The following is a 13,514-nucleotide window of genomic DNA, read 5'->3' as shown; positions in this document are numbered from 1 at the left end:
TATAGTCTAGACTTGTTCAATCAATAAACTTCCATAACTCAAAAGACTACTCCATAGTTCATGGCCGAGTCAATAGACTTGTGAATATATAATTAATAAACTTAACCACAGTCCATTCAATAGACTAGTCAATTGACTATTCTGTGGACTATTCTATAAGAATTGTGAATTTAATACTCCATAGACAGACTAGTATCTGACCAATACACAGAATAGTCAAAAGACTTCTCCATAATATAGATCAGTGAATTGTTACCAAAATGTTCTATAGACTGATCCATACAATAGTCTACTTCATAGTTCAGTTAATAATTCTGAAAACGTCATTACTCTGAAAATTATAAATATTTCTGTTATTCACCTATAGGCCTTTTGCTCCCTCAAAAAATACCTTTATTTGTTTCAAACCCTACAACAGTCTCATGACTAATCATAATATTCAAAACCTATTTTCAACATTTCACTTTTTAAAACTCCTAAATTTCTAATATTATATATACACATACATTTGTAAATTAATTGTCTGTTATAAATGAGAAATAAACAAAATACAATTCCTTTTTTATTAAATTCACGTAGACGATTATAGCAGACATGCACACACATACACACTTCTTTACAATATTGATTATTACAGGATGATCATACGATTAAATTATGGTACAAATATTTACTTCTTTCAACTACACATACGAAAACGAAAAGAAAATTTTCAAAGATTTTTGAAAAAAATCACATAAATAAGACGAAAAACATAAATTAATTTCAACTTAATAAAAATTATATTTAGTTTTTTTTGGAAACCAATAATATTGTAAAATAGACTGCAATTTACGTGCACAAATATACTAAATTTGAATTTAATTGTTTATAAATAATAAAAGTATTTTTGTTTTGCATTTTTAGTTTTTTTTTTGTTTTAGTTATATTACCACATACGTTTATTATTACATACGAACACACACACATAGATAATTAGTTATTAATTTTTTGTTGGTATATATATTTTTAAATATATTTGGTAGTTAAGATTATTGTAGATTATAAGTTAGATTATATTATTTAGGCGCATATGTAGTAGTAGTAGTATTAGTAATAATTGTATTTTTTTGTAGTAATTACAACAACATATTAATAGATTAAATGATGATTATACGAATACAATACAAAAAAATATATATTCAAGTGCAAAATATATTGCAAATTTGTTGCTGCTGGTGTGTAATTTTTGAAACACAACTATAAATTACAGTTATTAATCCTTGTTATTAAAAAATGTCAAATATAATTTGTTTTTGCTTTTTATAGTTAATTTTTTTTTTGTATCAAAAAAACAGACATACATATACGCGGCAATAGAGCTGTTTTGGAATTAGAATTTAAATTTTATCTTAAAAACAACAAAAAAATAGTCATCGTTATTGATTGTTCAAAGAAGTCGTCTGAGAATTGTTTTAAATAAATTTTGTTTTTATAGAATTTTTTGTAATTAAATTTTTACTTCTTTTTAAATAAAAACCTCCTTTAAGATAATGAGCTTATACCACCCACCTTTACTATATTTTTTTTTTACAAAAGTTATTGTGTAAAACTTATTTGTATTTCAAATTAATTAGATTTATTTATTTATTTATTTTTGAGATTTTTTATAATTTTATATGTTAGACAGCATATTTTTAGCAGCATCCGAGCAAGTGATTTTTTTTTTGTGTATTCTTTACTAGTAGTTTTATTTAGTTTTTTCTCATTTCTCATTTCAGAGGCGTAGCGAACGTTAAAATTTTTTATCATTTATTAAGTTTATTTAATAAAATATCGATTTTCGTTTCGTTGTTATGCGTTTTTTTACTATTTGCATCCCCACAGTAGGTGCTGTTGTTTTGAAAACAAACTTTTATTTTATTGTTTAATAAAAATAATTTGCTGTTGTTATAAGAAATAAATAAAATAAACGAAAATTTTAATAACTAAAAAGAAGTTCCATTTTAAGGATAAATAGAGTGAGAGAAGAATACTTTAAATAAAAAATTTTGTCATTTTCTTAAATTTGAATATCAAAAACTGTGTTGAATTTATTGAATCGCTTTGATCGTTATTTTATTTGAAAATGGGCCAAATAAGTCATCGAGAATAAATAGAATAAAATGTCCATTTGATATTGAACATATGTAGGTGTAATTGGGATAGCTAATAATTATAATAATATGTCTGTTTGTCCGCTCTTGGGGGGTAATGACTACATTTTCAATTACAATTACAATTGAGGTAATTGTAATTGAAGATTTACCAATTGAAGTTTTGCCAATTACAACTATTTTTAATTGTAATTGAAGTTTTGATAATTACAATTACTTGTAATGGTAATTGAAGTTTTCCCAATTACATTAACTTGAAATTGTTACTGAAACATTGTGAATTTTGTTCCTTATAATTACATGTAATTTGTAATCAGTAATAGTTCAATTACATGCAATTTTAATTGGAAACTTCAATAACAATTACAATTAATTGTAATTGTCAAAACTTCAATTACAATTACAAATAATTGTAATTGGTTATTGGTCAATTACACATTATAAGCAATTGTAATTGATTATTGGTCAATTACACATTACAAGTAATTGTAATTGGAAAAACTTCAAATACAATTACAATTACAAGTAATTGGTTATTGCTCAATTACAAATTACAAGTATTTGTAATTGGCCATGTAATGAATTACTTTGTTTAATCATTACCCCCCATGCCCGTTATAAACTAATTGTTGTGTTGAACATCATGACGTATACTTATTTTTAAATAAATCATACGCAATGTTGAACACCTTAGGTATCTCAGAAAGGTACCCAGAAAGATAATGCTTCATATGAGGGTAAAATTGTTTTTCAATGTACATATTGGTATAAATAAAAGTATAACTAAATGTTGCTGTCAAAACTTCCTGTCGTTTTTATACTCCAGGGTAATGTTTAGACTTTTTTGACTCACTGTAATGTAGAAATGTAGCATTAAATATTGCACTTTTTTCAGTACTTTCTGACATAGTCCATAGAAAGCTTCATAGATTAGTATGCAGAGTAATCAGTAAAATAGTCAAAAGTAGTTTAAAGACTAGTCAGTAAATTTTTTCATAGAAAAGGCTAGTCATAGCCTAGCTCATAGACTGGAATGGAAGAATATTCGTATAATTGCATAGATTAGTTAATATAATTGTTCATAGGTTAGTATATACTATATTAGTCGGTAGAATGGACTATATATCAATTCATATACTAGTCCGTAGATTAACTGCAGTGGTCAATAGACTAGTCAATAAACTTTTCAGTAGGCTGGTCAGAGGAAGAATACATATAATATTAGTAAATACAGTAGTTCATAGTCCATAGATAATTAAACTAGTCAATTGAATAAACTCTAGAATAATTCATATACTAGTCCATAGAATAGTCCGTAGACAAGCTAGTAGATTACTTAATATATTAATTAATGAACTGGGACTAGACTAGTCCACAAAATAGTCAATAAATTAGTCGTATATAAAATAGGCAATCGACCAGTATATAGAATTGATAGTAGACCAATCATTAGACGAATTCATAGATCAATTAAGGAGGCAGTATATAGTTCTAATAACAGACTAATATTTAGATTAGTCTATAATTTAGAATAATTAATAGATTATTCAATACACTAACCAATAAAAGAGTTGATAGTAGGTCAAAATAAAATTTAACTAAGTTTTTATGTAATAAAATGTTAAAGTCTGTTATAAAAAACACTGTGGCGTATACGTATGATTAAATAAATTATACGCCATAGTAAACACTTCATGAAAATCTCAAAGCAATTGTAAGCAAATGAGTGTCGTGATTAAAAGATCGATTCTATTTTTAGTATAACAACTAAAAAATATGATAATCATTTTTGAAAATAAACAGTTTTTGATATTCATAATTTTTTAGAAAATATCGTTCCTACTAAAGTGTATTAATAATAATTAAAATTTATATTCCATATATTAAACTTGCAGTCATATTAAAAAATAAAACAATTTTAATAAAGACAATTGCTATTTTACCAATTAAATTTCAAATAAATAAAAATCTATAACTATTAGTGATAAGTATTTGTTTACAAATAAAGAAAAATAAAACGAAAATAATAATTAATAAGAAAGTTTAAAAGGAAGAAGAAAATTTTGAAAATATTAATTACCATCTTCTTTTACTATGCGTACGAAAATCGTTTTGTGGTTTAGTGTTTTGCAACAGACGAAACCACTTTGAAGTTCACTGAGTTTTATGTTACAGATTATTATTATATTTGTAATTATATATACAGAATGACGACGACAACGACGACTATGACGATAACGTTGAGGATGATGGCGACGACAACAATGATGATTTACAAAATATACAAAAAGCACGATAATATTGTAAAAAGGCACGGCTGACTGAAATTTTTTTTATAAATATATATATATGTATGTATTTTTTATTTATATATATTTATATGATGGAGTTTTGTTTTGGTTTATTTTGTTCCTTGGAGATTTTTCTTAATACTTATATGTACAATAAAATAATGCAAAAAAAATTATTTAATGTTTTGTACACAAATATTTATACATATACAGTAGTAATAGAGTAGAGTTGTAGTTTTATGCTGTTTAAATATTTATATTTGTAGTTTGTTTTTGGTGTTTTTTTATTTATAAAAGACACTTTACTTTATAGTTCGTAAGTGTGTTGTGTTTTTTTTAGTTCTGCTTTATAGAAGATGTTTAAAGAGAGGGGTTCTTTGTCGGGTTGCTTAAAAGAAACCAGCTGTGGTGTATGCAACTCAATGGTTTTTCTAGATACGTTTATCTTTAAATTAGTAGATCTCACTCTGTTTTATTTTACAAAGAATTATATTTACTTTTCTATATATAATAAATGGAGTATTTCTTTATATTTGCATCAAATACGTCTCTTTGATTTTGGTTTATTTTGATTTGTTTATATACGTATATATATATTTTATATATTAATGAGTGTATATATATATTTGACAGTTAGATATAGATATTGCTTCTTATAATAATGATCACATTATATGTATTTGATTTGATAATATATTTATACTTATATATGTATGTATATGTGTATTATTTTGGTTAAATTTTTTTCATTTAACTCTTTATCATTTAATCATGTTGCAGTTTCTTTTTGCATAAAACATTCTGTTATTTTGTTTTTGTTGCCTTTGTTTTTCATTTGTTTATTTTCCTGTTGTTGGTTTTCTTGTTCTTGCTGCTGTTGTTGTTGTTGCTGTGATTTCATTTCCTGTTCTTCTTCTTTTATTTGTTTCAGTGTTTGTTGTTGGGCAAATCTTTGTTTTAACTCTTCTTGTAAAGCGGCATTTTCTTTGTCATTAAAATATCTTGAAGTTTTAGTACGAATAGCAGAAGTAGTAGTTGTAGTCGCTGTAGTGGTTGTTGCTGTAGATTGCGTTGTTGCAGTTGTTGTTATTATAGTTTCTGGTTGTTCTTGTTGTCTTTGCATGATAGTTTCATTTTCATATCCTTGATGTTGATAGTCCATCTTTATTAGGTTTTGTATTTTAGTTGTTTTAAGTTTTAGGTTTTTTTTTGTTTCGTTAATTTTTTATTTTTAATTCAGTACCCAAGAAAAAAGATTTTTTAGAGAAAAATTTCTGATATTAAAATTTTTATTGTATTTTAAATTTTCCATTTTTTATTGTGTTTGCAATCTGGTAATCTGCTGATAAAGGAAGGTGTCCAAAAAGGAGGAAATTAGTGATGTTGTAAGAAAGTAACCGAATTTTATAATATCAGTGGTAGGAATTTAAAATGTAATTGAAAAGTTTAAATATCTCATCTAGAAATGTATTTTTTTTTTTTTGTCTGAAATATGAGTGAAAGCTCATTTTTTTATTTTCTCAATTGAAGTGTTATTTGGGGATCTGCATTCGATTTTGGACCGGAAATATAAATGACAACAACTTTTTGATATTTTCTCGATTTCAGCGGTATTTAACAGTATACACCTATATTTGTCAGTTTCCCTATTATTAATTTGAAATCATTGTATAGCCAAAGGCTACTTATATTAATTATAAAATTTTACACTTTAATAAAACTACCACACTAAGTAGATAGGGTTACTTTCCCACACTACTAGTGCTAGTGTTAATCCATTAATTAATCACTTATACAAATTGCAATAACCCCTTAGGAGACCTTCCTTTTTTTCAGCTGAAATATTAATTGGAATAAATAGAGAGAGAGAGAAATAGAGAGGTGGGCAAACAAATTACGATTGGTCAATTGGTAACTATGTCTACACATACAAACTCATAAACATTCTCTCACGTACATGACTTAGAGACAATTGTCTATATTTTTTTTTACGACTTATTCATATATAAGTAAGTATGTGCATGTAGAGAGTAGAGAATTAGAGATCGAGAGTAAATAGAAGTTGTTGTTATTGTTAATAAGATATAATGCTTGGTATGTATGTAGGCGTACATATGTAAGTATAAAGTGTAAGTGTTTGTGTATACTTAACATTACTACAAATTTCATGTTTAAAACATTTCCGTTTCCGCAGGTTACAAGTGTGTTTGTAAGAATATTTGTATATATGTAAGTATTTATTTATATATGTATATAGTAGTAAAAGTTAGTTATTGAGGAATAGAGGGGGGAGGTCAGGTTTATTAACATTGCATATTATATACATTTTACCATGTATATATGTAAGTATGTAAATTTTTATATATGTATGGTATATCTTAGTATATTGAATATTTTGTTTGAGTATATATGTGTTGGTGTTTATGTTAAAGTCTTAAGTTCCTTAATCATTAAATATTCATTTTTTAATTTGCTTTGTTTTATTTACCCAACAAAGAAAAAAAGCCGGTTATATATTTTTTTATGTTCTGTTTTTTTTTTTTTGTTAATATTAAATTCTCTTAGATATTTATATAATTTTCTTCCCAAAAATAAAAAGAAATTATTATTATTTTAAATATACAAGTTTTTCTTGTTGTAGTAGTTGTTTGTTGAAATGAAATATAAAAAAATATATAGGGTGTTAAAAACATAAAGTTGGTTTTTGTTACCAACGAATTAAATATATAAAAAAATTTTAGTAATTAAAAAAAATATAATTTTTGTAAAATGCTTTTTATTATTATATCTATGCATGTTTTATAAGACATATTATATCATGACACACTGGAGTGTTTATTTAATTTATTTTCTTTATTTTATGTATTTATGCTTGTTTTTACTGAAAAATATTACTTATGCTTCATGTAATCCCTTGACATGTTGTCTTAGCCTTAGAAAATTTTAATATATTTTACTATTTTTTTTTTTTGTTTGAAATTGTTGTATTGCATACTAGGCAGAATTTTACTTGAAAAACATATTTATAGATTTTAATTTCTTTAAATTTTAAGATTTTTCCTTTATAGAAATATTTACTAAATAAATATTTTATATAAATATGTTAAAATTGTTTATAAATAATTGTTTTTCTTTTTTGGGTATATTTTCAGGTTAAATCAATAGTGATTTAAAGAAGAAAGTATTTTTTGGGTAAGTTAGTTATATACATATTTCAAATGTTGTTAAATACATAAAAATAGGTTTTAAACGGCCAAATCTTGGAGAAACATGCCCAAATCTGTGATATAGTTTTTATTAATATTGTTCGTGGTTGCTTTTCCCCAGTTTTCATATTAAATTGTCTGTTTATGTTGTATATTTTGTTTTAAAATTAAGACAATTTACTTTAGTTATTCTAACAAATCTATAACTGACTGCCAAAATATTAATAGCATTTATTTGTCTTATATATTTTAAAAATTATTTTCCCTACACATTTAATAGAATTTTAATATATTAAAGCATTTTACCACATAAAAACCAAATTAATATAACAAAAATCATTAAAACAAATTCCAATAATAATTCTGGCTCAAAAAATTATAACAAAAAGGTTAATTTTAAAACGAACCCTTACACAGAAAAAGAAAAGTATAATTATAAACACAAATAAATATTAACATTAATTAAAAACAACAACAGAATACATAAAATATACACACAAATACAAATCTTAATAATAAGTGTAAAAATGAAAAAGGACAAGAAAAAAAAAATACCCCAAATGAAAAGGAGAGAGAAAAAAAATACGAAAACTAATATAAATCACAGACATTAACACCAAGAACAAAAATAACAAAAAAAAAAAAAGGAATCAAGATCAACAAATATTTTACACTCAGAGAAATAAGATGATTGGAAATGGGAACTACAAATATTTTGAAAATTTTCTTTCATTTGCAAAAATATTACAGTCTATATGACAGAATCTGTAGTTAACGCAAACATACTTATAAATTCACTAAAGATATGTCCGTTACAATAACTTCGTATTAAGTTAAACAAAATCTTTTAAATGATAAACTGAACAAAATATAATTACAATATTGAATTACTGCAACCATAACCAACCCAAATATTTCTCTGCATGTATTATATAATTTAGAAAAACTGTAATAAAATGTTCACAAAAACGAAAACACAACAGGAAATGTTACCCAAAAAAAAATAAACTGTAGGAAATTAAACACGTAGTACTTATTAATTTCTAAATTAACACTTTCATTATTTATCTTTTTGTTTTCTTATTTTCATTCGCAGCTTGTTGTTATTTTTTTTAATATTTTCTCGTTTTTTTTTTTGCATTTTCCTCTACTACTTTTCTTTCTGTCACTTTTAAGACACCGCGCTCTTATAAAGCTAAACACTCCATAAACACAAATTCATTTCCTCTACCAAGTTTCACAAGAAGAAAAAACGACAATTATAATAAAAAATATTTATTCAAGTGAAAGAACATTTCTTTTTCTAAAAGAATTAAATTGGTAAAAGAATATCGAAAAAAAAAAACAACAAAAATAATTTAATACAGCTAAACGAAGCAGCATACGTAAAAAAATTAAACAAATATTTTCTATATTTTTCTTCTAAATACTTAAATTAAAATATTTTTTTTCTCTCTTTTCAATGAAGAACATGAAGAATTTAAAAAGTTTTTCTAACTTATGTTTAATTTTTATGAACGTTTGTTAGAAACGGCAAAAAAGCAAAAGAGAAAGAAATATGTAGTAAGAGTAAGGAGAATAACCAATTAAATCAAAAATGTTAATGAATTAAGGTGATTTTTCGAGTAAAAGAAAAGGCAATTAAAGCTCAACCTTAATAAGAAGAAAAACCCCGGTTAAATGAAAAGGAAATTGCTATTAAGTAGAATTTCTTGTTTTATCTTTTTACCACAACAAGAAATTAACAAAATATTATGGGGGATTTTTTGGTTTATTCAAAATTAAAAGCTTGTAAATTGTTTAACAAAACAGATTAATTTTGAGAAAATTGTTGAAATTTATGTAAAGATTTTTTTTTAAATTGATGTCGAACTGAACTAGAACTGAACTAGAACTGAACTAGAACTGAACTAGAACTGAACTAGAACTGAACTAGAACTGAACTAGAACTGAACTAAACTGAACTAGAACTGAACTAGAACTGAACTAGAACTGAACTAGAACTGAACTAGAACTGAACTAGAACTGAACTAGAACTGAACTAGAACTGAACTAGAACTGAACTAGAACTGAACTAGAACCGAACTAGAACCGAACTAGAACTGAACTAGAACTGAACTAGAACTGAACTAGAACTGAACTAGAACTGAACTAGAACTGAACTAGAACTGAACTAGAACTAGAACTGAACTAGAACTAGAACTGAACTAGAACTGAACTAGAACTGAACTAGAACTGAACTAGAACTGAACTAGAACTGAACTAGAACTGAACTAGAACTGAACTAGAACTGAACTAGAACTGAACTAGAACTGAACTAGAACTAAACTAGAACTGAACTAGAACTGAACTAGAACTGAACTAGAACTGAACTAGAACTGAACTAGAACTGAACTAGAACTGAACTAGAACTGAACTAGAACTGAACTAGAACTGAACTAGAACTGAACTAGAACTGAACTAGAACTGAACTAGAACTGAACTAGAACTGAACTAGAACTGAACTAGAACTGAACTAGAACTGAACTAGAACTGAACTAGAACTGAACTAGAACTGAACTAGAACTGAACTAGAACTGAACTAGAACTGAACTAGAACTGAACTAGAACTGAACTAGAACTGAACTAGAACTGAACTAGAACTGAACTAGAACTGAACTAGAACTGAACTAGAACTGAACTAGAACTGAACTAGAACTGAACTAGAACTGAACTAGAACTGAACTAGAACTGAACTAGAACTGAACTAGAACTGAACTAGAACTGAACTAGAACTGAACTAGAACTGAACTAGAACTGAACTAGAACTGAACTAGAACTGAACTAGAACTGAACTAGAACTGAACTAGAACTGAACTAGAACTGAACTGAACTGAACGGAACTAGAACTGAACTAGAACTGAACTAGAAACTGAACTAGAACTGAACTAGAACTGAACTAACTGAACTAGAACTGAACTAGAACTGAACTAGAACTGAACTAGAACTGAACTAGAACTGAACGAGAACTACAGAACTGAACTAGAACTGAACTAGAACTGAACTAGAACTGAACTAGAACTGAACTAGAACTGAACTAGAACTGAACTAGAACTGAACTAGAACTGAACTAGAACTGAACTAGAACTGAACTAGAACTGAACTAGAACTGAACTAGAACTGAACTAGAACTGAACTAGAACTGAACTAGAACTGAACTAGAACTGAACTAGAACTGAACTAGAACTGAACTAGAACTGAACTAGAACTGAACTAGAACTGAACTAGAACTGAACTAGAACTGAACTAGAACTGAACTAGAACTGAACTAGAACTGAACTAGAACTGAACTAGAACTGAACTAGAACTGAACTAGAACTGAACTAGAACTGAACTAGAACTGAACTAGAACTGAACTAGAACTGAACTAGAACTGAACTAGAACTGAACTAGAACTGAACTAGAACTGAACTAGAACTGAACTAGAACTGAACTAGAACTGAACTAGAACTGAACTAGAACTGAACTAGAACTGAACTAGAATTGAACTAGAACTGAATTGGAAATTAACTAGATTTTAACTAGACAGATGTCGAATATTAAGCATTCCATGTGGTAAAATACATCTTTATCTTCAATTCTCAATAAATTTATATAATTTTTTTTTGCCTGTTACTTTGAGGATAAAAAAAGCTGCTGTGTTTGGCATCCGGTAGAATTTAAAACCGGATATAGAATAAATTATAAGAAATTAAAGCAACTGAAGATAGAAATAAATATATGTGTTTGGATATGACAAAAAAAAAATAATTTGAAAGATTCTAAAAAATGAGATAAGAAACCAATACCCTTAAAATAGTAGTTGTGGGTATGGTTGTGGTTTTTGTTGTTTAAGTGAAAGACTAAAAAACCGACCAATTTAAGTTAAAATACACAGATTCTTAATGAGTTGTGGCAATATGAGATGCGACAACAAAAAAATATACATATAAAATATATTCTAAGGACCCTGTTCTCCTCTTAGTAGTTGAAAAAATCATGTAATTTACATTAATGTTGGTTATATTTTTCTCTTGCTAATATTGTTGTTGTTGCAAATTAAATTTAATATGCTTTCTTTTTTAATTTGTGGTTTAGTTTCTATTATGTTTCCTTTTTTATATTTTCGTTAAGGATGTTGCGTATTTTTGTTAACTTTGTGTGATTAATGTCTGCATATTAATTTATATTTTTAATGAGTGAGTTGAGGAGAGGATAGAGAAAGTTATATAGTAGTAGATGACGGTAAGAGAGAGAAAGAAAGAGATAGTTTATGGAAATAGTAAAAAGTTGTTGGTTGAAATTATAACAAAATGCATTAGTACGAAATGATGCTTTTTATGTTATACTTTTTTCGTTTTGCCTCATTTTGTTGTATTTTTTTTTGCTCGATGATTTTTATGTTGGTTGTGTTTTGTTTTGCTCGTCGCCGTCTTTTAATGAGAAAGATTTTGTTTTGTTTTAGTAACTTTTATTCTTTTTTTCTCCTAATTTTTTGATTTACTACCGTTCGCTCGCTCACTCGCTCAGGTTTTTGTTAAAGTTTCTTTTATATAGTTATTTTATAGATATGAAAAAATTATGCATGAATTTATTATTTTATGAAAATTTTATTGTTTTGTCTTTAATAACTAATTAATAATTTTAATTTTAAGAGCATGAATAATGTAAAAGTTATACATGGGTTTTTGAGTGTTGAGAAACTATTTCAATTTGTTTTTATATAGAAAAGTTAATTATAAAATCAAATTAATTTATAATTTTAAAATATATACATGAGGACAGAAAATTAGGTGTATGGATTACTTTCATTTTAAAGTAATAACAATTGAAATGATAAACTATCATCCCACTCTTAGAAAATCTAACAATGAAAAATTCAATTCTTAAATAAAATAAGCTTTGCCCAATTTCTCCTTATTAAGGAAAACCCAAATTTCAAAATCTACAGAAAACATTTAAATTATAAAAAAATTCCACACCTACTTTTCAAACCACATGTGTAAAGTAATTTGTAAACTAATTCACAATATCATGCCCTTAATATTTAGTTTCAATTTGATTTATATCTTTAAATTTCAAAATGATCAGATGCTGTTGTTATTTCTTAATTGTTTTTTTACCTATTTTATCACACAAATAAATTAGTAGATCAATTAATTAAAAAAATAGCACGCAAATATACAAGTTTTAAGTTCGACTTATAAAGTAATTGCTTAATAATGACTTGTAAGGACATGACATAACTCACAAAAATTTTCGGTTTTTAAATAATTTTAGTGAGTATAATAGTATTAAAATAATTTGTATACGATTATATATGTAAATTTGAATATGAGTGTCAGAGTTATAAAATTTGTAAGATATTTTGTTTGTAAATACCAAATCAAATGGGGAAAAAGTTTGTTTTAATATATGTTGTTAAGCAGTATAGTTAAGTTTAGGTTTTTAATGGTTTTAATTGATAGTTTTTTCCAACCAAAATCAATCAATCAAGGTACACAATAACACAAAAAAGTAGAAAGAAATGTATATATAGATTAGTACAGTTGTTAAAATGGTATAAGCGACACTCACCGATGATCTACTCACTTGCATAAACGCATAAACACCACGTAAAAACTCCATGTTAGGCTGCTGCTGTTGGGATCCTTTAGCAGGCCGCTGCGCTCGATTATATACTGTTTGACGGTGTCGGCTACTAAATGAGGTTTTAGTTTACGTGATAATGCTCTGGAATAAAAGAAATTAAAAAAACTTAATTCGTTTTCTTTATAATATAAAATCTAGCTTAAAGAAGTAAATATTATCGCTACTGAATAAAAGTTTTACAAGTACCCTTGCCATTTTGTATTTCACATTCA

General features: G+C 26.2%; 1 protein-coding gene across 1 annotated transcript in view; it reads right to left on the bottom strand.

Annotated features, from left to right (window-relative positions):
- LOC119610891 (innexin shaking-B) overlaps positions 1-13,278 on the bottom strand; it is an 84,769-nt gene extending 71,491 nt beyond the window's left edge. The window contains exon 1 of the mRNA XM_037966294.1: positions 13,228-13,278. Coding sequence (XP_037822222.1) covers positions 13,228-13,278 — 51 coding nt within the window. The remainder of the gene's footprint in view (positions 1-13,227) is intronic.
- Between the last annotated feature and the right edge of the window lie 236 nt (positions 13,279-13,514).

Source organism: Lucilia sericata, unplaced genomic scaffold (genome assembly GCF_015586225.1).
Source record: "Lucilia sericata isolate MDLA Ls3-8-SP2 unplaced genomic scaffold, ASM1558622v1 Contig001303F_arrow, whole genome shotgun sequence".
Taxonomy (NCBI): domain Eukaryota; kingdom Metazoa; phylum Arthropoda; class Insecta; order Diptera; family Calliphoridae; genus Lucilia; species Lucilia sericata.
Note: the sequence above shows the minus strand (reverse complement) of the source record. Positions and strands in the feature narration are given on the sequence as shown.